Below are 24,524 nucleotides of genomic sequence, written 5' to 3' on the forward strand. Positions count from 1 at the left end.
TCACCTGCTGGCACTTGCCACTCCAAGCACCACATTTTACTGCTTTTCTGCTCTGGGCTTTTTCTGAGCCTCCTGAGACTTGGCCAGCCCACTGTCAGGACAGCCCAAAGTGCCAGGTGTTCCGCACATCCGGGAGTGACCTTCAACTAATGAGACAGGGAACAGTAGCAACCATTCCAGCTTCCCAGGCCCTCGTGTTATTTTCCAGAAGGCCCTCAGCAGGACTGAGCCCTTATTGTCCACAGCTGCAGCCCATTCATTAACTTACTCTCCTTGGCTCTTTTCTCCATCACACTTTGTTCGTTCTTTCACTTATGCTCCTTGAGATCACTTCTCAAATAAATTACCCACAACTCAATTCTTGCTTTAAGATCTTTTTTTGAAGTGAGTCCCAAAGAAGACAACTAGATAGAATATTTTGCATTGTCAAGATTTAGAACTTCAAGCAATATCCTTACACCCGTCTGAGATTTTCTTTCATTCCCCCGGCAAGAAGCAGTTCTATTAGCGTATAAGCTTGAAAGTGGAGGAATTACATTGGCAGCCACTAGCTGAGGTAGTGTGATTTACAGGGATAGCGGCTAATGAGCAAATACCAACAATACTGAGACTATTCTGTTATCTAACATGACTCTAAATTATTTTTCTTCCCTAAGCATCTCCAAAACCAGGATCTGGAATTTCTTTGCCGGATGATACACTTCTCACATCCATTTTCAACTCTGGGCTGATACTGCGCCAAAAGGAAATGCATTTTTTCCTTAAAAGATTTTTACAGCTGTATTCTTCCTCTTGTATTGATGAATTTCCAAAAGAACTATGTCAAGGAGTAGAAAATACACTTCTCTCAGAAAAAAACTTATGTAACTCAGTCAAGGTACTGTTTTCAAGCATTATGTATTTTTATATAAATTTTAAAATCATTATTATATTTCTTAAGGAAACACACTTGAGAAAGTTTAAGCAGATGTAGTGTATTGTCAATTTCCAATACGTATTTGTGAAATCAATAAATTAAGTCATTTGCATAGAATTCTTTCCAAACAAAAAAAAATATCAGTCACTTATTTTGAATTATCTTGACTTTGGACTTCACCATATAGTGCTTCCGTTTTTATGAGTATATACTTGCCCATACTAGACATGTCCATATTTCTGTCCCAGAGAAGTGACCTGAAAATGTGATTTCTTTCAGATTGAGAACCTTTGCTTATCTTATCCTGCTGGACTGTTGGGTAGACAATAATAAGTTTTTAAAATTTATTTTGAGTGAGAGAGAACAGAGTAGGGTCAGAGAGAGAGAGAATCTTAAGCAGTCCCTGCACTGTCAGAGTGGAGCCCAATGTGGGGCTCAAACCCACATGAGGTCATGACCTGAGCCGAAACCAAGAGGTGGATGCTTAACCAACTAAGCCATCCAGTCACCCCCATAGGAGGATTTTTTGAAGTTAGTTTCCAGATACTGGGGTGTTGGCATGCCCAATACTCAACACCCCCATTTCCTCCAAGATTATAAAACATTTGAAAAATAAAAGAGTAAGAGTTTAATATTTAAAATTACCCACCCTTATGAGTCATAAAGTTGATATTGTTGGATATGGATTATATTTTACTGGTAAGTGGCCTTCCTAACAGTGAATAGCAAAGTAGACAGATTTTACCAACCCAACTATATTTGTATGTTTGGTTGGTTTTGTCATTACAGGCCCCCTTAAAATTGGTGTGGACACAGACCTCTTTAAAATCTGTTGCATGAAGGAGCAGAGAACGTTCACTCCCTACAAACCATTCTCTCCCAAGAAGAAAGAGCATAACTGTGCATATCCAAAATTTCTTTTTTCCCAAAGTCGTCAATCAAGTAGCTCTCCAGGGGAGGAGAGTGACAGGAGGCAGAAAGGCCGGGAACATACTGTTAACGTCCAGCCCTCTGTAGGGAAGGAAGCAGCCGGAATGGGTTGAAATCATTTCTATCTAACACCAGATCCTGATTCACCCCTCGGTAAACTGTGCCTCCCTTTGAGGATCACTACCATGTGTTCCAGATGCCTCTGGTGTTTTGGCATAGGAGGAGGAGAATGAGAAGATTAAGAACTACCGTTTTAGTGAATATGTTCTTGTGACTATTTTGTAAGAGTCTAGAAAATAATTGGTGTGGTTTCTTAAATATTCTTCTGAAAGGAGCTCTGCTTGAGTACTTTACTAGTAAGGGCAGCCTACCAGTACCTGTTTCCTAAGCGTGATGCTCCAAGGGTACAGCCTTGAATACATTGTAAATACATGTGGCATTTCTAATGGCAGCTGTGTTATGCAAGATTGTTGTACCCTGTTTGCTCTTTTTTTTCTTTTTAATATAATTAGTGTAACATTCTCCCAGAATAATCAGCTCTGGAGATCACTGTCTCTCGCCTGACAGGTGCAAGCCACCTAATCATGTGTTCGTTTCACTGGGGTAGACAGCTAACAAGCATAGAGCCTTTGGATTTAAAAAAATATATAAACTACAAGGTTGGCTGATTTTTATAATAACATTTTTGAGCTTTTAATCACTCAAGAGGCTATTTCAATCAAACTCTTTCAATAATTTGATACTTAATCCCGCTTTTCCTCCACAAAAAAGTAAGTATCTTTCCAGAGTGATCATTGCTAGGTGACACGCTCATCAGTTGTATGCGTCTGTGTGTTGTTAGGTCATTGATGCATCGTGATGGCAAAACAAAGGTGCCAAACAAATTACATTAAAAATTCCAAGAAAGAGGCGCCTGGGTGGCTCAGTTGGTTGAGTGTCCGACTTCGGCTTAGGTCATGATCTCACGGTTCGTGAGTTCGAGCCCCATGATGGGGTTCTGTGCTGACAGCTAGCTCAGAGCCTGGAGCCTGCTTCAGATTCTGTGTCTCCCTCTCTCTCTGACCCTCCCCTACTCACAGTCTCTCTCTCTCTCTCTCTCAGAAATAAAAAACTTAAAAAAATTTGTTTTTAATTTCAAGAAAAAAAGGATATGATTAAATTATGCACAATGCTAGGTTATTCATGTTTAGACTGTGTTGTAAGGTCAAATATTTGGCTAGTAAAGTGATTTGTTGTTTATGGGACCGTGGCAAACAGGAATTCTCCTGGTAGGACTTTCATTTCTTTCAAAAAATAAATCAGACATATCAAAAATACTCAGTGTATAGTCCATCAATTAGCATATATAATTAATTCCATTAGTAACTAGATTTTATTCTTTTAAAGATAATGGAAAACTAAATGCCTATTTTGATATTGACTTTTATTTTAATTTACCATTATTAGACTATTATGTTGGTAAATGCTGTATACATTGAAATAGTAAATACTGCTTATCATTTTTATCTGTTTAGTTATTAAATATGAATTCATTGCTAACACAGTTGTTTATTAAATAGATGTACCTCTGAAAAGTACTCAGATATGAAAAAATATGAGTTATTATTTTTTGAATTATTTACCTAAATGTTTGGTGACAGATAATTAGTGTTAGTTTAGCACTTTTAAATGATTATTCAAACCTAATAGTCTTGTTTATTGTTCATTTTGGTCATGCTTTTAGTATCATAGTTCTAATAGGCGAGGATTCTGGCTTATAATATCCTTTTATGATAGTCTCTAGACATTTCTGAAGAGTTTGCATCTTTAATATTACCTTTCAGTCATGACATATTTTTTCTTTTATCAGTAAACAACTTGAAAGGTCAGTGTCTTTACTTCTCTTTTTATTTTATTTTGAAGACTTTCATTGACAGTCTTATATCTTGAATAAGCTCATAAATAATGGGAGGCACAAAGCCTTATGGAAACAGCAGGTGTTTCTTACGGGCCCCTTGGTCAACAAGCCTTAAGATTTCTTAGATGTAAAAAGTTAAGTAGAAGAATTGCTTCTCAGCTACCATGCTATAACCTTGGGAAAAACAAGTTAACTTTGAAAGTAGTTTGCACTCCATTAAAGAGGGTCTTTTTTAGATTTGAGGTGTTATTATCACTAATATTATCTCTCTGTCTAGACTGTTATTTTTTTTTTTTAGTAGCAACCATGCTTTACTTTCTCAGCTACTTCAAAAAAATGAAATAATTTACGAAATTGCCAGTTGCATTCTACACATTCATCTTCCTTGAAAACTCCTGATTCAGGAACTAAGTTCCATCAAAGAAGCTAGGCCCAGATTCACCAAGACTGAATTTACATATCAGCCACATTCGTGTAAAGAGAGAATGAGAGAAATTGATTTTATTTTACAATAAACTGTCTTATTTTGCATATGGCAAAGTAAAAGAAAATGCTGTTGGAAAGTAGATATCAAGTTTTAATCACCCTCAGTTTATTCCCCACTGAATAAATGAGAGGAAAGTTGTAGATGCTCTTAGACTCTAAGGTAAACTTGAGACTGAAAGGATAGCATTGACATTTTCCTCTCTAGATCTTTCCTTAGGGAGACTCACCAAAAATGGACATTTGTTGAGTCCTATAGGTTTTGAAGCATATTTTTCTGTAGGAGAATCTTCTCTGTGGTAATCAAGGACAGTATTTGTTTGTTTGTTTGTTTGTTTAAGATTTTTATTTTTAAGTAATCTCTACAATCAATATGGGGTTTGAACTTAAAACCCAGAGATCAAGAGTCACCTCCTCTACCAATGAGCCATCCAGGTAGCCCTCAGGGACAGTTTTAAAAGCTACATCCATAAAACTAAGTCAACTCCCAGAGTTTTACGATGTAGCCAATACTGAATGGGTTTGAATAATTGTTTTAAATATTGAATGGATTTATTGCCAGCAATTAAACTGTTTTTGATTATTCCCCAGTTATGTCATGACAATGTTCTGTACTCCAATTCATCATTAAAGCTCTCTGCCAGCCCGTCTTCAGAAGATATGTCATCAGATATGAACATAGAAGATTTAAACAAAGAACTTTGCTTTCAATGGTACATCCCTCCTCTAGAAAGACCCCCGAAGGAAACAGAACCTATGGTATGTAATGTAATCACAAAGCTATATCTTATATTTAGATATAGAATTTATCTTGACCATTATAATTTGAAAATAGAGCCCACTGTCTAATCATATAGATGAAAATATACAGCGACATAGAATCTGTATTGCCTAGTAGAATGAATCTGAAAATAACTAAGAAATCAGGAAATTCTGATTTGAGATGATCATTTTCCTTTTTCTTGATCTTCAAGGGGAACTTTCCAGTGTGTCACCATAGTGTATAATGTTTAACTTTTTTGGTAGTCATTCCTTATCACATTAAGGAAGTTTTTTTTCTACTGCTCACTTTGCTAAGAATTTTTATCATAAATCTTTAACTACATCTATAAAGATGATTTTATGATTTTTCTCTTTTAATATATTAATTGATTTTTAAAAAGTATTTTTTATTTTATTTATTTGAGAGCGAGTGAGCAGGGAAGAGGGGCAGAGTGGGAGAGAGGGAGAATCTCAAGCAGGCTTCACACTCAGCACAGAGCCCGACCCGGGGCTCAATCCGAACACACTGGGATTATGACCTGAGCTGAAATCAAGAGGTGAAAGTTCAACCAACTGACCCACCCAGGAGCCCCAATTCTCAACAGTTAGAGGCACTCGTACTAATGTACTAGATACCAGAGTTAGTATCAGTTCTTTTTGGGTCAATATCTGTTCTAATGGTTTGTGCCTATGTCAAATCAAGATTTTTGTGTTTTTTTTTTATTTTTTTAATGTTTATTTAATTTTTTGAGACAGAAAGAGACAGAGCACGAGCTGGGGAGGGGCAGACAGAGAGGGAGACACAGAATTAGAAATAGGCTCCAGGCTTTGAGCTGTCAAGACAGAGCCTGATGCGGGGCTTGTACTCAGTAACAGCAAGATCAAGACCTAGGCCAAAGTCAGACACTTAACCAACTGAGCCACCAAGGTGCCCCTCACAAGTTTTTATGATAGTATCATCATTATCATTCAGCTAAAAACATAGACTCTAGAGTCAAACTACCTGGGTTGGAATCCAAGCTCTGTCACTTAATAATTTTGTTATCTTCAGTAGATTAGTTAACTTTTCTGTATCATAGTTATACTCATCTTTACTTCGAGATAATTATATAAGTGCCTAACTTCAATAAATAGTAGTTGTCATTTATTATTATCTGAAATTATTTTATTTTATTTTATATTTTTTTAGTCTTTATTTTTGATTAAATAAAGAGAGAGACAGAATGTGAGTGGGGAAGGGGCAGAGAGAGAGAAGGAGACACAGAATCCAAAGCAGGCTACAGGCTCCAAGCTGTCAGCACAGAGCCTGACTCGGGCTCGAACTCATGAACCTTGAGATCATGACCTAAGCTGAAGTCAGACACTTAACCAACTAAGCCACCCATGCACCCCTGAAATTATTTTAAAATTGTTATGTTTTCAAGTTTAATAACTTCAAATATACATGCAATACACTGGTTAAATATTATTTTAAAACTCCTTTTAAAGATTAGCAACAATATCTTCTTATAGATATTGCAGCTGCCAATATTGTATAGAAAAGAGAGAAAACTCTGCCTGACTGGCAGAATTAAAATGCATAGCAAATAGGAGAGAAAAACTTACTTTGCTTCTAAATGCCCTTTACAAATTTATGTCACACATATCACTCCTTGTTTTAATGTTTATTATTTTTATCTGTACCTAACTCTGATCCATATCTTTATCCATATCAATATCCATATGCATGGAGAGACTTTTGCACTAGGGCTAATTGGGGAGCAGGAGGGCATGGGGGCAAGTATTTAGAAGCAATTTAATATCAATCCCTGAACAGTTGGAGATGGAACAGTGATTCACATTCTAGGAGAATCTTGATGAGGGGTCAGCCTTTTAGAAATGAAACAACTGGTCACTACAGCCATTTGCTGAGCCATCTTCCACTATAGAATTCCTTTGATTGCTGTTTCTCTAATTGCCTCGGGCTTTTCCCCATAAAAACGGTTGCCATATAGTTTTGCCCTGTTCAGCATTTTCATTTACTTTTTGCCTCCTGCGCTAGTCTACCCTTGCACTTCCCACCTCTTGAGTGCCGTCCCCTCTAGCTGTGCCTCTGGTAGCTTCTGCTGCTCCATGACCCATGTGACCCTGTCAGATCCTAAAACCTCCTGGGCCCACCTCTGTTTGCTCTCAAGCACACTTCTCCCATTTGCCTCTTCATTCTGTGTTCTTAGGCTCACAATCTGCTGCTAACCCTCGGTCAATGATATATCTTATTCTTCTCCTACAAAAAGAGAACTTTAACTTATCATTCCCCAGGAACATTTAAAGCTATTTCTCATGTTTTGAAAATACTCTCCTTCCTATCCTTTCCAAGTCAAATCCTTGCCAGAGATTCCATAGACATTTAAAAATAATAAATCTGTGTAGTCTCTTTTGGGGAATTTAGTACAGCAGTTTTCAAATTGTGGTTCCAGGAATACTAATGGACCATGGAATCAATATTGTGCGGGTCTTGAGTAGTATTTTTTTAAAGACATTAAAACAAGAAAAAAATACCAGAATGTATTATACATAGTAGGGGAAAGTGTTTTCTGAAATTTTTATTTCATGATGTTGTTAAAAAATTTTCTCAGATGGACTGATCTTCAGCATATGTCTGAATTCATTTACTTGATGGCAAGAGAAACAACGAAGTGGTAAGAGTATATCCATTCAGAGAGGATATGGATACAGGAAGATTACATCCTTGGGAAATAGAATGTTTACCTAAGCAGCTAATTTTAAAAAAACGAGGAAGAAAGTAAAAAGTTCATTTTTCAAGGTCATAGAAATATCACTTCATATCAGTCTGAGATAATGTGATCTGTGAAGTTAATTCTATGACTACATATGTGGCTGATAATTAGAGTAACAGGGTTTCATCCATCAGCAATTGTGTCTGACAATTAACATGGAAACATGCTAGTGTCAGACAGAGATTACAAGGAGAGCACTGGCTAACAAATGCTGATTTAAACAGGTTGCTTGAGTGATTCTCTTATACCACAAGCAAAGATGCAAGAACACACAGTTTTCCCATTTCTTAGTTTGGGGATGTTTGTTCCCTCTTTGACAATAAATATGTATTATTGGGTCACGATTAAAGATGTTAGTTGCTGACCTAAATTTCAATAAAAATTTTGGGAAACACTGACTTGAATGGACTAGATTTCCTCAGACCTAAGCTTTTATCTTTTTCAGAGATTACACTGAAATGTGTTTGATTACTTAACTATTGGTGTATTTGGGGCACCTGGGTGGCTCAGTCGGTTGGGTATCTGACACTTGATTTCTCAGGTAATGATCTCACAGTTCCTGAGATTGAGCTCTATGTTAGGCTCTGCACTGAAAGTAGAGCCTGTTTAGGATTCTCTCTCTCCCTCATTCTCTGCCCCACCCCTGCTCATACCTTCTCTCTCTCTCAAAATAAATTAATAAACTTTAAAACAAACAAATAAATATTGGTGTATTTGAACATTTATCTACTCATTGTCTTAGGTGTTCAGTGTAGAGTTCTGTGTTGAATAAACTGGCTGAAGCTCATGAAACTATAAGATAATAACAATAGTGAATGTAGAGCTTAGTAGATTCTAAATGTTTTGTTTATATTAATTTCACAACAATGCTATGAGGTGAGTACTGGCCTCATTTTACAGAAGAGGAAACTGAGATAGGATGGAGGAATGCTGGTCAGCAAGAAATCAGGATTGGAGCAATCTGATTCCAAGGCTGCACTCCTAAGCATGGTACTTTGTTGAGTCCTCAGACAGTGGTCCTGGCTTGCAAGCACTTCTAGCCTCTGGACAGAATGGTGATGAAAGTTAATATCTGACCTAGGGTGTTGGAGTTTCCAGGGACTTAAACTAGGATTAAAGGTGAAAGTTAATGTCGTTTGATTCACCTACTCAATCCTTTTCAGTTAATCTAGTATCTGAAGCAGAAATGCCACTAGAAGCTAAGGATGCTGGTGGCAGCAGAGTAAAAATCCTAGGACTAGGGTTTTTGACACAAAATTTTTAGATAATTCAAAGGGCTAAATATTTCCATGCCACAATACTCTTTAGAGTTAAGTTTATAACTCAGAAAAGTTTAACTTTTTAAAAAAGTTTATTTATTTATTTTGAGAGAGAGAGAGTAAGAGAAAAAGAGCACAAGTGGGGGAGGGGCAGAGAGAGGGAGAAATTGAGAATCCCAAGCAGGCTCTGTGCTGTCAGCACAGAGTCCAACATGGGGCTCCATTCCATGAACTGTGAGATGATGACCAGAGCTGAAACCAAGAGTTGGACACTCAACTGATTGAGCCACCCAGGTGCCCTAGAAAAGTTTAACTTCTTAAGTACGGAGGTAGAAATTGTATTATCCTGTTTAACAAAATTATCTTTAGTAGAATATAGTAGAACCAAATTATAAGCTCTTCACTGGAATTTTATTACACACTAAGCATCTTTTGGACAATTTCAGTATCTTCTAGAGACAGACACTAAAGAAACTTCTAGGGGCTATCATGTTAATGAACCTCCTGGACACAGACCTTAAAAATAGTTGTGAAGAATGGCTGAGAGATTCATAAGTATAGCTAAGCTTAAAAAGGTATAACCACTGGGTGGCACAGTTGGTTGAGCATTCAGCTCTTGATTTTGGCTCAGGTCATGATCTCACAGTTTGTGGGATCAAGCCCGGTGTTGGGCTCTTCACCGACAGCATGGGGCCTGCTTAGGATTCTCTCCCTGCCCCTTCCCTACTTATGCTCTGTCTCTCTCAATAAGTAAACTTTTTTTTTTTAAAGAATATATCATACAACCTTTAGTTTTATTCTACCTCATCTTCTTGCTATTTTTTTACAATCCTGAGTTTCCTGTAGAATTTTCTGAATTGCAAGCCAGCCCAGTTCAGAATGAGACTTGAATTATGTTTATTACTTGATCAGACTAAAGGAGTGCAACTCAGCACTAGCAGGTAGGAGGACCAATGAAGACTCAGTAGCAAGAACTTTCTTTCATCTCTGAGACTTAATTTGAGGAAATCAAACTGCTGCAAAGGCTAATGTGTTGAGTGCAGCTAGGCAGTTCAACACATGGTGTTCAGAGGCCACAGAAGATTTAGGCAGACAAACATGATCAATGCAAGAAGTCAGGTCAAGCAGAGCACTGAAAACCAAGACTCCATGTGCCAAGTGAAAACACAAAGTTGGCTAGAACCTGAAGAGTTCTTGGAGATAAAGTCTATTCAATGCAGAAGCCCAGCCAGTGTGGGAACCAGACATATGGAACTGTTGCTCCTGTCTAGAGATCTTTAGAGCCCTAGTACGAGCTAGACTATATTTCATGGTCCAAGACAAGCAGACTGTGCATTCAAGACAAATTTAGTCCTTCAGGATACCAAAGGAAGACTTGGGATTCTTGGGAAAACTACCAAGTCATAGTAAACACAGAACCTCAGTGTTGTCAGTGTGGATGTCAGGAGTGCTGTAACTCAGAGATCATATAGATGCCCAGGGCTTCCCTCTAGAGGTGCTCTGGATTCTGGGTCTTGTTGGCCAAGTGACTAATGAGAGCCTAGTGCTGCGGATGAGACCCAAAAGTACACCCTGCTTCTGGGAGCCGGGGAAGACAAAGCTGCATAAATGAAGCAGGGGTCAACATCTGATCGTCAAGAACCAGCAGTGCTGGCATTCCCTGGAGGCTCACTAGAAATGCAGTGTCTCAGGTCTCCAGACCAACTGAATCAGAATATACATTTTATTAATATCTCCCAAGTAATGTATGCATATTTAAGTTTGAGAAACACTGGGCTAGGCCAGTGCTACCAATGCACCTCAAAGCTCTAATGATGATTCTCCAAGAAGCTACTCTATTGCCAGTTTATATAGGAGGCTGCACCCTTGGTACCACCCAAGTCAAATCTCAGAACCGAAAAGAAACTAAGAGAACATCTATTTGATGCTCTCATTTTACAGATGAGGAAGCCAAGTCCCATATGGGTTCAGCAACTTGACCAATGCCACAACTTATTAGTGACAAAAACATGAATGGGTACTTGAGTCTTCTAGTTCTTCATATGGATTTCTTTGTAACATGCATATAACAGCTGCTTACTAACAAATTAATAGAACACTGATTGAGTGCACACTACATGCCAGGTGTTTTGTTAGGCGATTAAGATACCAGGGTGAGGAAGTTATGAATCAATTCCATCTAGTAGAGGAGGGGCTCTTTTTTCAGCCATTCCTGGGCTGTAAGGGATTCCTCATTCAAGACAATTTTAGATACAGCATTTCTCAGTGTTTGTCAAAGCCACAACACTTCTTTACCATTGAAAAACAAGTCTTTGTGAAAGTGAGTAAGGGAACATTGGAAATTTCGTTGTGGGCATATTATCTCCTGTAGAATCCAATCCTGAGTATGCAGGGATAGTGACACTTATCCCTGAAGAGTGAAAACAAGTTTGAAATAGAACTAAGCATATGGATTTGATGGGAACAGCCTGGGAGGTCAGATATGAAGCTGGATTGGGGTTTTCAGTGGGTCTAAAGAATATGGAGAATGAGATACCAAGCAAGGTAGGGTGAGGAGCCAGGAGTGGTCATGTGGCTTACAGTGACAGCAGTGATGCTCTAAGCACTTCATGTTGATCATTGAATCCTCACAGGATCCATGGGGATGGGGATTACAACATCTCCATTTTACAAATGAGGAAGTAGAGGCATAACATTTTCATAATTTGCCCAGATCACACAGCCGGTGAGTGGGGGAAGCAAACCCAGGCACTTTGGCTCCAAAGCCCAGGCTCACAGCAAACAGCTGTAAGTGAGTTTAGAGTTTTATTGTGTAACTACTGCCTTATTTTATCCAAGTCCATTTTGATTTCGGACTGTTATACTTTGAAATTAGTTGTGCCATGCTCGGTTAGAAAAGGCTTTAAAATTGTATTGCAAAGCCATTGACAAGTGTCAGCCTGAGGAGGGGGAAAGTCATTTTCATTATCAGGGGTTAAATATAAATATAATATTAAATATAAAGTGTATTATCTATCTGAATTTTTCCACAAACACACTGTGGGGAACTTCATTAGCTCTTAAGAGATGTAATGAAAATTTCAGAAATATGAAGATATTAATTAACATGTAGCAGGTGCTGCAAGCACTACTAAAAAAAAGTATAAGATGTCACTCCTGTCCACAGGGACTTTGTATGCTAGCCTGGGAGTCAAGGTTAACAAACACTAAACAAGAGTAAACACCATAAGACAGACTAATCTCTCTGGGACTCATTTCATTTTCATTTCAGAAATGTATCATCAGATTTACCATAGTTTGAAAAACCAGATGTGAAAGACTTTTAATGAATAAAAATAGCATTTCTCTCTCTGTCTAGCTGTCCACATCCCTGAATCCCACCATCAGATACAATTACTTTCAGCTTTCAACTGTCTCTGTTTTATTGGGTTCCCGCCCACTCCACACCCCGCCCCCATACATCTAAATTACATGCTCACCTGATAATTCCTTTAGTGATCAACCTCACACATTACTATGGAAGATAAAGGCTAATGTTAATCTCTTTTCCCCCCTCACATATACTTTTCTTTTCCATACATTCTCCTAAATGAGTTTGTTTGTTTGTTTGTTTGTTTTGGTTTATTTATTTATTGAGGTGGGGAGGGGCAGACAGGAGAGGGAGAGAGAGAGAGAATCCCAAGCAGGCTCCATGCTGTCATGAACCGTGAGATCATGACCTGAGCCAAAATCAAGAGTTGGACACCTAACCGACTGAGTCACCCAGGTACCCCTCTCCTAAATGAGTTCTATCAAAATTCTTAAACCCAGGGCCAGTGTTTACATTATGGCTGTGTAAATATCACTCACAGCTGAACCAAATAAGGTACTGTTTCCTTTCTTCCTGATTTCTAACCTGCCTTATTTTTGTTTAACTTAGTGTTCTCTGTATCTTAGAATCTCTCAGTCTTCCTAAACTTTCTAAGAACTATACAATTCTTCTGCACATGGTCAAACTTACAAGTTTATCTTCATTCTTTTATTGTCTTCTTCTTCAGAGACATGCTCCAAACTGGATTGATTCCTCTCATGGTTCAGATATCATCATAAGAGCCCCCTTCACCATCCTCCTGACAATTCCTTCATCTCTTTCTGAGATAGGTTCCCTGGGTCCCACGTTCCTCTCTATATTGACTTTCTCTCCTGTGGGAATGAACATATATTCCAGCTCCCTGATAAAGGATGTGTTGGAGATTCTGATTATTCAAAGGACACACCATACAATATATTCCACAAAGTTTATTCATGGAAGATTTTGGTAAAGGATAAGGCATGGTAGGATAAAGAAAGCTCAGATAACCATTAGAGAGATCCAGGATGCCTGGGAGCAGTTGTCAGGGTCCTCACTCAATTGCACAGGATACACTTCATCTACAGATCACGAACCACCAAAATATGGTAAGATAGCTTGGTCTCAAGAAGGTTGATGTCTTATCTGAGGAGCAGTCTTTCGTACCTCTCTATTTGTGTAGTCAAAACCTTGTGTGGGACCAGACTCAGTGATAGAAATGACGAGAACAATATAATCATCAATATGTACATTTCTACCAAAAAAATGCTGACAAGATGTCACAGGATGCCCCTTGGTGTGTTTCAGAATCAAGGACAGGACTGCATTAGTCACTGGGTAGTACATTTCATTCACCTTTGGCCAAGGGCCAATACCATGACTACAGTCCCCTGAGATGTTAACCAGTTGCAACAGATTGACTGAGATTAACCCTGTACTTGCACAGGGTATAAGACGATCTTGAATACCTAACACAAAGTCATCATTGTAATGCTGACTTCATCATTTTCTAAGCATAAAAATTCTAGGTTGAAAATTATTTTTTCTCAAAACGTGGGAGACATTGCTCCATGTCTCTGGCAATCCTGAATTGCTGTTAAGTCTGGTCCCATTCTGGTACCTAGTTCTTTCTTTTGATTTTTTTTTTCCTGTGAAAGCTGTGGGGATCTTCTTTCCATCCCCTGTGTTCTGAAATTCCATGGTGAACCTTGGTGTGGGTCTGTCATCCATTGTGCCCCTTACAATCTGGAAAGTATATCCTTTAGTGCAAGAAGAATTTTTTTCTTTGATAATTTCCTCCCTTTGATTATCTCTGTACATTCTGGAATTATTATTCAGATATCAAATTTATTAGATTATTTTTCTCATCTTTTATCCCCTGTTACCTAGGTTTTAAAATTTAGGTTTACTTCTGGGGAGATATCTAAAATTTTATATTTCAAATCTTTTGTTGATTATTTAGTCATTGTGATCATATTGTTTTAGTTCTTAAGAGCTCTCTCTTGTTCTTTGTTCATTTTAACAGCACTGTGTTCTTGATTCACAGATGAAATATTGTCTCTATTCTCTCTGAAGTTATCAATTATGGTTTCATTGAAGTTCTCTTCTGCTCTCTGTCTTATATCTGATTCTTCAAGTTCCTTTCTTATGTTAGTTTTGGTCTCTACCTTTCATTTCATGTCTCGTGACCCTTGACTATCCATTCATTTGTGAAGGTGCTACAGGGTATAGCAGGTCAGACTTATTGATTTATGGGCCTCATTGTAGGGTAACTGCAGGAGCCAGCAGTTTCATTGCAGGATGCTGAAATGTCAGGATCTGTAGGTCTTTTCTCTTTGTCTGGTCAGTTTCCTCAAAGAGGATCCTTTTCAACTTCTGTCTGGTTTCCTACATCCCGAGCAAGGGCTGCAGTGGGGTAGGGGATGTCTCTTATTCAGAACACAGACTTTCACTTAATTCCCATGTTTTCAGTCCTGCATCTCACTCCGTACCTAATACCCCTGAGAATAGATCTCTGATTTAACCTCAGCAGAGAGGAAAATGTAAGGAAATTTGGCCAGAGAGGAAGCAAGAAAGTAGGAAGTCTGGTTGCATGGGCTCAGGACAGGCATAGGCAGGAGGAACATTTCTGCATTCTCCATCATGGTTGCTGTTGGCAACCCCTCTGAAGGCAGTTAGGACACAGCCTTTCCTCTTTTCTGAGTCCCCCAACACTCTTCTGAGCAATTTATGTCCTTCAACATGCTGTTAACATCTCTTATCGGCTTTACCTCCTCTCTTATTGTCTGTCTTTGTGGATTTACGCCTTTCTAAAAAAATCCCTGTGCTCTTATTTCAGTTTGATTATCAAAGAAACAGAGATAAATGCACACATTAATTAGTTGGTTTTGACTGGCAATTCTGGGCCTCAGCTTTCTCATATCCAAAGTGAGGGACTTAGACCAGATCCATTCTAAGGTTCTATGAATCTCAAATTCTGCGACTAGGACTGTAAATAAGTGCTATAAGGAATTGACTTTAAGGATCGTCAAAATTCAAACAGCAGGGAAATTACTAGAGCTTGAGTCATTAGGAGAAGTTCCATATTAGAGGTGGGGACCAGAGAGTTGTGCGTAGGCTGAATAAACAGAGAGAAGAGTAAGGAGCATAAGTGAGGCACAGAAGCAGCTTTGACCATGGATAGGAAAGTTTATGAGGTTGGATATTCACTTGGTAAACACTTCCAACTCGTAGAGGGCCTCCCAAGGTTGAGATTTAAACTTAATAATTGCAGTAATAAATGGGTCTCTTCAAAAATAATATAATATTATGATCAAATGGCATTTATTTTCACCTCATAAACTTTGTACAATTCTTTCTGGAATCATTTCTCGTGTGTGTGTGTGTGTGTGTGTGTGTGTGTGTGTTTAAATTTATTTCTGAGAGAGAGAGAGAGAGGGACAGCACGAGAAGGGGAGAGTCAGAGAGAGAGATACAGAATGTGAAGCAGTCTCCAGGCTCTGAGCTAGCTGGCAGCACAGAACCCGACACAGGGCTCGAACTCACAAACCGTGAGATCATGACCTGAGCTGAAGTCGAACGCTCAACCGACTGAGCCACCCAGGTGCCCCTGGAATCATTTCTCTTAAAAGTGAATTGAAAAACAATAGTTTTCTCTTTCAAAGAAAAACTTAAAACATTTAATGATATTATTTTGAGGCAAAGTGTAATTTTAATGTCATGTTTTATTTGTCTTTTAATTTTCTTATAGGTTTTATTGTTGTATGCATATAACCTGAGGCCCCAGAATATTTCAGACGAGTTGCCTGCTAGCGCTTACAGCAGTGTCTATGTTGGCTCTTTCTGGGTTCCACTGAACAGGCAAGTAATGGATTTCCTACAACTCTGCTGATATTTTCTTTAGAACAGGCTGCTTTAGGAATGGTCAAGGTAAGTCACAGGAGAACTTTTAGAAGGTATTTTTAGAAGACTCTTCCTTTTATTTAAAGAAGTATGATATTGCAGTGGTTAAGAGTATGAACTCTGAATCCAAAGCCTGCTTTGGGTGAAATGCCAGTCATGCCCCTTATTAGCTTTGCAACCTTGAGCTTGTTACTTAACCTCTCTGTGCCTCAGTCTCCCCATCAATGAAGTGGGAATAACAATAATAGTGCTGAGGGTTGTGGAGAAACAGTTCCTGACACTTCAAAAAGATTATAGAGAGTACAATGATATACATTATATTTTGCCTATAAATTGGGGAATATTTAATTTTTTTAATGCTCATTTATTTTTGGGAGAGGGATAGAGCATGAGTAGGGGAGGGGCAGAGAGAGAGAGGGAGACACAGAATCCAAAGCAGGCCCCAGGCTCTGAGCTGTCTGCACAGAGCCCAACGCAGGGCTTGAACTCATAAGCTATGAGACCATGACCTGAGCCAAAGTCGGCTGCTTAATTAACTGAGTCACCCAGGTGCCCCTAATCTGGGGCATATTTAAAAAATAACCTGAGGCTCTGTATTGGGTTGCAAAATTATGGACAGACTCCATGACCTCCGTTGTCCCACCCTTCCCCCGTACCAATCCTATTTTATATTATTCCCCACATCAAAAGCCTCTGCTTCATGCTGGTTGTTTTCCTTCCTCTCCATCAAACAGGGCCTGTCTCTAACTTTTGCTCATGCCTGGTTTCTCTCTTTTCCTGTTTCACTTTACCAAATTCCTAGTTTGATTTTTTAATTTTTTTCATTGCTTATTTAATTTAGTTTTGATTCCATCATTCACTGTCCTTGTGACCTCAACCTCCATTTCCTCAGTTGTAAAATGGAGAGAATATCTATTCTTCCTGCCTTTCAGGGTTGCTGTTAAGATCAAGCCAGACAACGCATGCATATCTTCTGAAAGACTGAAAGCAATGGGCAAATGTCAAGTCTCATTACTAACCCCCATGTCTGTCAGTGTCTGTTCTTTGCCCTGCAAGGCACCTGGTAAGCGCTTAGTGAACAGAGACCTGGTGCTTTTCTCTTCTTTCCTGAAGAGCCTTGTTCATGCTCCAAGATTTTAATTCTGAAGGACTTCTTGGCCTCGCCATAAAAGAGAATAAAACAAGAGATGTTTCAAGAGCTGGCATATTTTCAATTATTCAGCCAATTTTCTCTTTTCTCTTTTTCCTTTTTCCTTTTTATTTTGAACTGGCAGAAAATCTAGACACAGGACATATACCAGCACAGCTAAGCAACAAAGTTATGAAATTATACACTTGCTTTGTGTCCAGAAATACGGCAAAAAAATTTTTTTAGAATCACATGATGAAAATGACGATAATTTCTGCAGAATAGAAGGCAATCAAACTGACAGAATTCTTTTTTATTCCAAACAGTTTTTAATTTGGATGTGTTTATGATCAGTGGTAGGTTTACTAAGGTTAGGGACATGCGCTGTCACTGAGGCCACTGACAGTCTCTCATCCAGTCTGTCCCTTGGCGGCACAGTGAAAGCTGCCCGTTTCCCTCACCTTGGCTGGCATTCCTCATACTCTTAGGAGGGCCAGGTAACATCAGTACATGGGGAATTGCTCTTGTCCATCTTTCAGAAGGCAAAGTAAGAGTATTAGAGGTCCGAAAAAAATAAGCCAGAGAAGGAAACTGAATAGCCTTCAAATTGGACAGTCCTTTTGAATCATTTATGTCACTTCCCAATCTCCAAATTAAGTACTCACAAGGAAAAACGTATTTCATTTCTTGGCATTTTTTTCTATAGCAACAAAAGAAAAGATAGTGTTCTCAATACACATGCATAAAGTTTTCTGTGTAGTTCTAATTACGTTCTTCTAACCAGATCCAGTCCCCTGCCTACTGTCTCTGCCTTTAAGTCTCCTGCCATCCACATTTCTACTTCTGCCCCAATCCTGCCTCCAGGCCCTGTCAGGCTGGGAGGGAGAGAGTGCCCATGAGTCAGTAAATGAGAGCAGAGGCTGTGGAGAGCCAGTGTGGCCTGATGGGATGATGGATGCTTGTGGGTCAAGATGGGAATTCAAAAGCTAGACTGAGCACTGACATGGACAGAGAGGTGAAGATGTATATGGGCAATATGTTGGGCAAATGGGGCCATGAGGGTCGAGGCCGGAAGCTGAGATGCTACATCCTCTGATGTTGCTCCTTGCCCAGGGGCCCAGCCTGCTCTGCTCTGTCTCAGCCTGCTTTTTAGAGAGTTGGACCAGGCCATTTGTTTTTGAAGCAGATAGTACAGCTCTGGACATTCACTGACAATCTGAAACCCAAACATCAAAGAACAGTTTATCCTTCCTGCCATTCCATGTATTAGAAAGGGAAGCTCCATTATTTATTTATTTTTTTAAATGTTTTATTTATTTCTAGGAGAGAGAGAGAGAGAGAGAGAGCGTGAGCAGGGGAGGGTCAGAGAGAGAGGGAGTCACAGACTGAAACAGGCTCCAGGCTCCGAGCTGGCAGTCAGCACAGAGCCCGACGCGGGGCTCAAACCCACGAACGGCGAGATCATGACCTAAGGGAAAGTCGGACGCTTAACCGACTAAGCCACCCAGGCGCCCCGAAGCTCCATTATTTTTGAAAGAGAAATGGGAATTATAAGAATTCCTTCTTGGGTATTAAAATGAAGAATGGTGTGTTAGAATATCATCTTTCTCTCATGCGGTTTCTTATGGTTAGGAATGTATATAGTTATGTCATTTTATCCATGCAAAATGCTGGTTTTGTTATTCCAGGCTTGCAGTAAGAGGAATGTCAGGGTCAGAGAGGTTAGGTGACTTGTCCAGGGTCTCATGGCTGGTGTGCGTTGGCACCAAGCATGACTTTCCCAGGTCCTTTGAGTCCTACCTGTTCTCTCCCCAGTGCATCAGGCACCTTTTCCAACACTATTGGGGATCACTCATTTTTTTTTAATGGATGTTTTCCAGGTAAACTTTTAATAACAGATTTTTACTTTTTAACCATTGTCCTTTTTTTATAAAAGAGTTTGTTAAACATACTACATCATTTCAGGTCCTCTTATGTATAATTAAAGATACGTTTTCACCTTCTATCATTATGATCATCAACTATTACGCAGTGTGGAAAATTGGAGAATTGACCTGCCTGCATATGCTTTTTTTTTTATTTAATATTTTATATTTATCCATATTTACCACTTCTTTTTTTTTTTTTTTTTTACAAATAGTTCATTGTCAAATTAGTTTCCACATAATACCCAGTGCTCATCCCCACAAGTGCCCTCCTCCATGCCCATCCCCCCCCCATCCATCAGTCCTCAGTGTTTGTCAGCATTCAAGAGTCTCTCATGGTTTGCCTCTCTCCCTTTCCCCCACCATTTCCCCCCTTCTTCTCCCCCTTGGTCCTCCATCAAGTTCCTCCTAATCCTCCTATACGCTGCATATGCTTTTGATGTCAGTTTGACTTAATGGATCATTTACTTCATTCTCATAAAAGTTTTTATCCTTCCCTGGATGGAGACATCCACACTGATGCACACACACATGCACGCATATATATGCTATATCCTACAGCCTAGACTCACTGAAGGCCACACAGGTGCCTGTTTGCCTCATTCAGCTGCTCCACATGCTTTTCCTTCTCCTGACTCCACTCACCCATTTACCTCTGCCTTCAGAGAATCCACTGTTCGCTGGCCTGTGGCTCCAAAAGCTTCCCATCTTCAGCATAATTGCCACGGTGTCCTCTGCCTTCCTCCTTGGCTTTTGCTTTTCCTTCTTTCTTGATCCTGCTCCCTGCCCTTTCACCCTTCCCCGCACAATATACTGCATTGTTGTGGGCTCGTTGATTGGCCTTTGCAAGCCATTGCTAACTTGCTCTAATTCTTACCTTCAGGTCAGCGGGGCGGTCATGGCACGGCATTAAGATTTACATAGACGCAAACCTTTTGTTATTGCCTGGACTTTCTTTGCCCACGTAAATGTTCATTTTCTTTATTTTCAGCATAGGCAGTATTTTGGATGTGTGCATTTCTGCCATTGTGCCTTTACCACTTTGTCATTTTATATCTCTCTGAGCATATAACTAGATCATAAATATTATACGGGTTAGAATTGTGCCTCTTTGCTCATGTTTCTTGAATGAAGGAATGATTGAACGAATGATGTTTGGGAATGCCAGAAACCCAAGTATTAAATATCCGAGGACTTACTTTACACATAGTACTGATTCTGGGAATAAACGAATGCCTTTCTTAACTTTTCAAGTAAAATACATGTGCATCTGTTATTTTCAGAGTTATTTCAATTCATGAGAAACTATCTAATCTTACGCAAATAGCTGAAATATCATTGCCAACAATTCCTGCAATTACTTCAGATGAAAATGTATCCGAAATCCAAGAAATGGAAGAGAAATCAATTGATAAGGAAATGGAAGTAAGTTATTAAATAATGGAAAATTGCATTGCTGTTGCGGAATAGATGTCACTTATATAATTATTTAGTGATTATTAAGTGATTTTTTTTTTTACTTCATCAAAGCACAACTATGTAATTAAACTTGAACTTTGTGGTTCTTCTGTTCTCTATTTCTCTATTTAGAGTATCATATGTGATCCAATTTTTTTGGACACATAGAAGTAATGTAAAAGTAGTGCTTCTTTCAAAGCTTTTCTAAACATACCAATTATAAGAATCGATGGTGAAAGAAAGCAAGAGCAATCTAGAGAAATCATTCAGATATCACCATGAATCCCAAGAAACAATGCTCTGTAACTTTATATTATTCTTTTATGCCTTATTCTTAAGTCTACTGTTTGAACATTTTTATTACTCAAGAAATGTGTAAAGAAAAACATCTTTCAGACTTTCTCTATGCATGTATGTATTTTTTGAATAACAACAAAAAAGGCATTATCTTAATGGTGTATTATTAATTTGATCACACAGTTGAGTGGTTTTTGTGATGATTGATTTATGTGTTTGGAGAAGAGGGTCATTGAGGGTCATTTCTCTTCTACACTTCCTGAGTTCTGAACCCATTGAGGAATGGGATACAGCAGATGGAAAGTGGAAATCAAAATCTCAGTGTCATTAACTGAGAAAGCTGATTGATTGTCAAACATTGCTTTAGGACTGTGACCAAATGAGCTTAGTTCTCTATCACCGCTGAATGAGCCAGACTTGCCCACCTAGTCACACCTGTGTAACCATAGGATTCCCCAGTGTCCTTCTGCCCCCGTCAGACTCACTGAAGGAAGGAGCAGAGACCAATAGTCTAGGCAGGGTGCCTCCAAAAATATAAACGAAGATTGCCCAGAAGAGGCTGAGCCCAGCATGTTCTTTTGCTTTTCCCAAACTTACCAATCAGTTAAGTCACTCCACTTTGCTGGCAGTATATTAGTTACAAGTCCGAAAGAAGCCAGAAGCATTCCTCCTTCAGTAATGGAGTGGCAATTCCTTATGCTCTATGGAAATGAGAAGAGCAGGGACATATTTGTTCTTCTCTAATCACTTGTCCTTTGAATTTCCACTTGCACATTAATCCAATTTCTTGAGTTATAGATTCTGTAGTTATTGTGGCCATTTTAAAAATCAGAAAGCACTCCAAGACTTTCTGAAAAGGGACAATCTTCTACCCAACCTTTTCTCACTCTGCAGTCCTAACCATTGTCAGTTTTTTCAGCTGTTTCTCTTGTTATTTACTTCCATGTGTAGCATAATATGTAGAATCAGTCATGAAAAATGAGGTAACAAACAGCCTTCAAATCCAAGTGCGTTAACTGGGGCCCTGTTCCATGTCCCCTCAGGCCGACATCCAGGCTGGTAGCACATCCATCACATGAAATATCACCAGTCACAGCAGCAGGAGGGAAGAAACAGGGCAAACCACACATTGGCTCTTAAGGTTTCCATCATATCACTTCCACGAATATTTCATTGACCAAAGAAGTCACATCCTATGGCTTGGAAGGAGGAAAACCAGAAATATTGATGAATAGTGCTAATAGCTACAAATAATTATTCTTTTTTCTTTTATGGATAAACTTGAGATAATATCTATTGATTTTATTATATATATATATTTATTATATATATATATATATAATAAAAGAGTACATAAGGGTTTAATTCACTTATACTTCTCCCCAACTTCTCCTTTCCCCCTTTCCCAAGCATTGTCAGATCACAGATTTTGGTTAAGTCTCTATTCAGTGTTTACATTATCATGCCTCTGGAAACAATGTTCACAGTTGTGTCAAATAGTGTACTATGGTTATTTCCTTTCTTGCATAAGCTTTGGTTTTTCTTGTCTTTTTTTCCTTAACTTTCCTCTGATCATTACACCAGAATTTTCATATGTTCATCCACAGATTTTCACCCAGTTGTTCATGCTTATCAAATATCTCAATTCCTTTTTTTCTTCTTGAAAGCTCCCATCTTTCTGCTCTAGTTGAGAACTGTTTGCCCCCAGTGCCTGCAACATACCTCTAAATCTGGAGCCTCCTTTTGTTGCTTTCCTGGTTGAATTCCCAGCCATTTGGGGCCCAGCTCTATTTCTCCTCTCTATAAGCTTTTAGGATCTTTTCCTCATTTTGGTCTGCTCTATTTTGTTTCTTAAATCATTTTTTGCTAGCTTAATATTCAATTATGATAATGAAACATTTTTAACTCTTTTTAATTTTTTTAATGTTTATTTTTGAGAGAGAGAGACAGAGAGAGAGAGAGAGAGAGAGAGAGAGAATGTGAGCAGAAGAGGGGGAGGGGCAGAGAGAGAGGGAGACACAGAATCCGAAGCAGGCTCCAGGCCTTGAGTTGTTAGCACAGAGCTCATCACGGGGCTGGAACTTACAAACCATGAGATTATGACCTGATGCTTAACTGACTAAGCCACGTAAGCCCCCCAAAACGTTTTTAATTCTTAAAGAAAAGTATTGATATACTTCTTTTTTGTCTTATTTCTACTTTTTCTTTTTTTGTGTGCCATTCTAACCTTTTTCCCCTTTTTTGTTGAAGTCTAGTTAACACACAATGTTATGTTAGTTTCAGGTGTAGGTTCAGCTCTTTATTTCCTCATCTATGCACTCGTGTGAAAGTGTAAAAGTTGGAGACTCTCCTGATCCTCAGAGTATACTTATTATCATTTTCAGTCTGAATTTACCAGTAGAGTGAGTGAATGCATTTTTTCATTATTGTGAAAGCAACAAGCCTAGCTGTAAGAGGATTCATCAAGATTGGTTAGCCTTCACAAAATGCCACTTTCCCACGCTTCCCTTTTCTCTGCTCTGTGCCTCGATTTATCATAGACCTGATGTTTTAGATTTTGGGTTGCATATCCCGAAATCTTTTCAGTGTCTTTGTAGGTTACAATATGAAATATCAGATGTTTCTTGATATTGCCTATATACTGAGCACTTATAATAAATCTCCTAGTAGATCAGATATCTCAAACCCATAAGATTATACATATTATAAAATAATAATATAACACATATTTTCTTTGTTTCAAGATTTTATTTAAATTCTGCTTGGTTAACATATAGTGTAGAATTTTACTTTGATTTATCACTTACATATAACATCCAGTGCTCATAACAAGTGCCCTCCTTAATGCCCATCACCTATTTAGCCTCAGTTTGTTCTCTATAGTTGAGAGTCTCTTATGGTTTGACCCTCTCTTTTTTTCCTCTTGCCCCTATGTGCATCGGTTTTGATTTTTTTTTAAATTTTTTTCCACATTTATTTACTTTTGAGAGACAGAGCGAGACAGAGCATGAGTGGAGGAGGGGCAGAGACAAAGGGGGGGTCACACAATCATATATATATATATATATATATATATATATATATATATATATATAGTCAGATCTTCTTTATGCATTTATCAGTTGATGAACATTTGGGCTCTTTTCATAATTTGGCTATTGTTGATAATGCTGCTATAAACATCGAGTTTCATGTACCTTTTCCAATCAGTATTTTTGTATCCTTTGGATAAACACCTTGTAGTGCAATTGCTACGTTGTAGGGTATTTCTATTTTTAACTTTTTGAGGAATGTCGGTACTATTTTCCAGAGTGGCTGCACCAGTTTGACTTCCGACCAACAGGGGAAGAGGTTTTCCCTTTCTCCGCATCCAAACCAACACCTGCTGTTTCCTGTGTTGTTAATGTTAGCCATTCTGACAGGTGTGAGGTAGTATCTCATTGTGGTTTTGATTTGTATT

The 24,524-nt window shown here is 38.7% G+C and overlaps 1 protein-coding gene across 1 annotated transcript in view; it reads left to right on the top strand.

Moving 5' to 3' along the window:
- The window catches only part of CFAP54 (cilia and flagella associated protein 54), a 287,452-nt gene that overhangs the window by 236,216 nt on the left and 26,712 nt on the right, over nt 1–24,524 (top strand). Inside the window, exons 63-66 of the mRNA XM_039236623.1 lie at nt 657–877; nt 4,818–4,985; nt 16,104–16,213; nt 20,593–20,734. Of these exons, the coding sequence (XP_039092554.1) occupies nt 657–877; nt 4,818–4,985; nt 16,104–16,213; nt 20,593–20,734 (641 nt within the window). The remainder of the gene's footprint in view (nt 1–656; nt 878–4,817; nt 4,986–16,103; nt 16,214–20,592; nt 20,735–24,524) is intronic.

Source organism: Hyaena hyaena, unplaced genomic scaffold (assembly GCF_003009895.1).
Source record: "Hyaena hyaena isolate Hyena2069 unplaced genomic scaffold, ASM300989v1 scaffold_113, whole genome shotgun sequence".
NCBI classification, from domain to species: domain Eukaryota; kingdom Metazoa; phylum Chordata; class Mammalia; order Carnivora; family Hyaenidae; genus Hyaena; species Hyaena hyaena.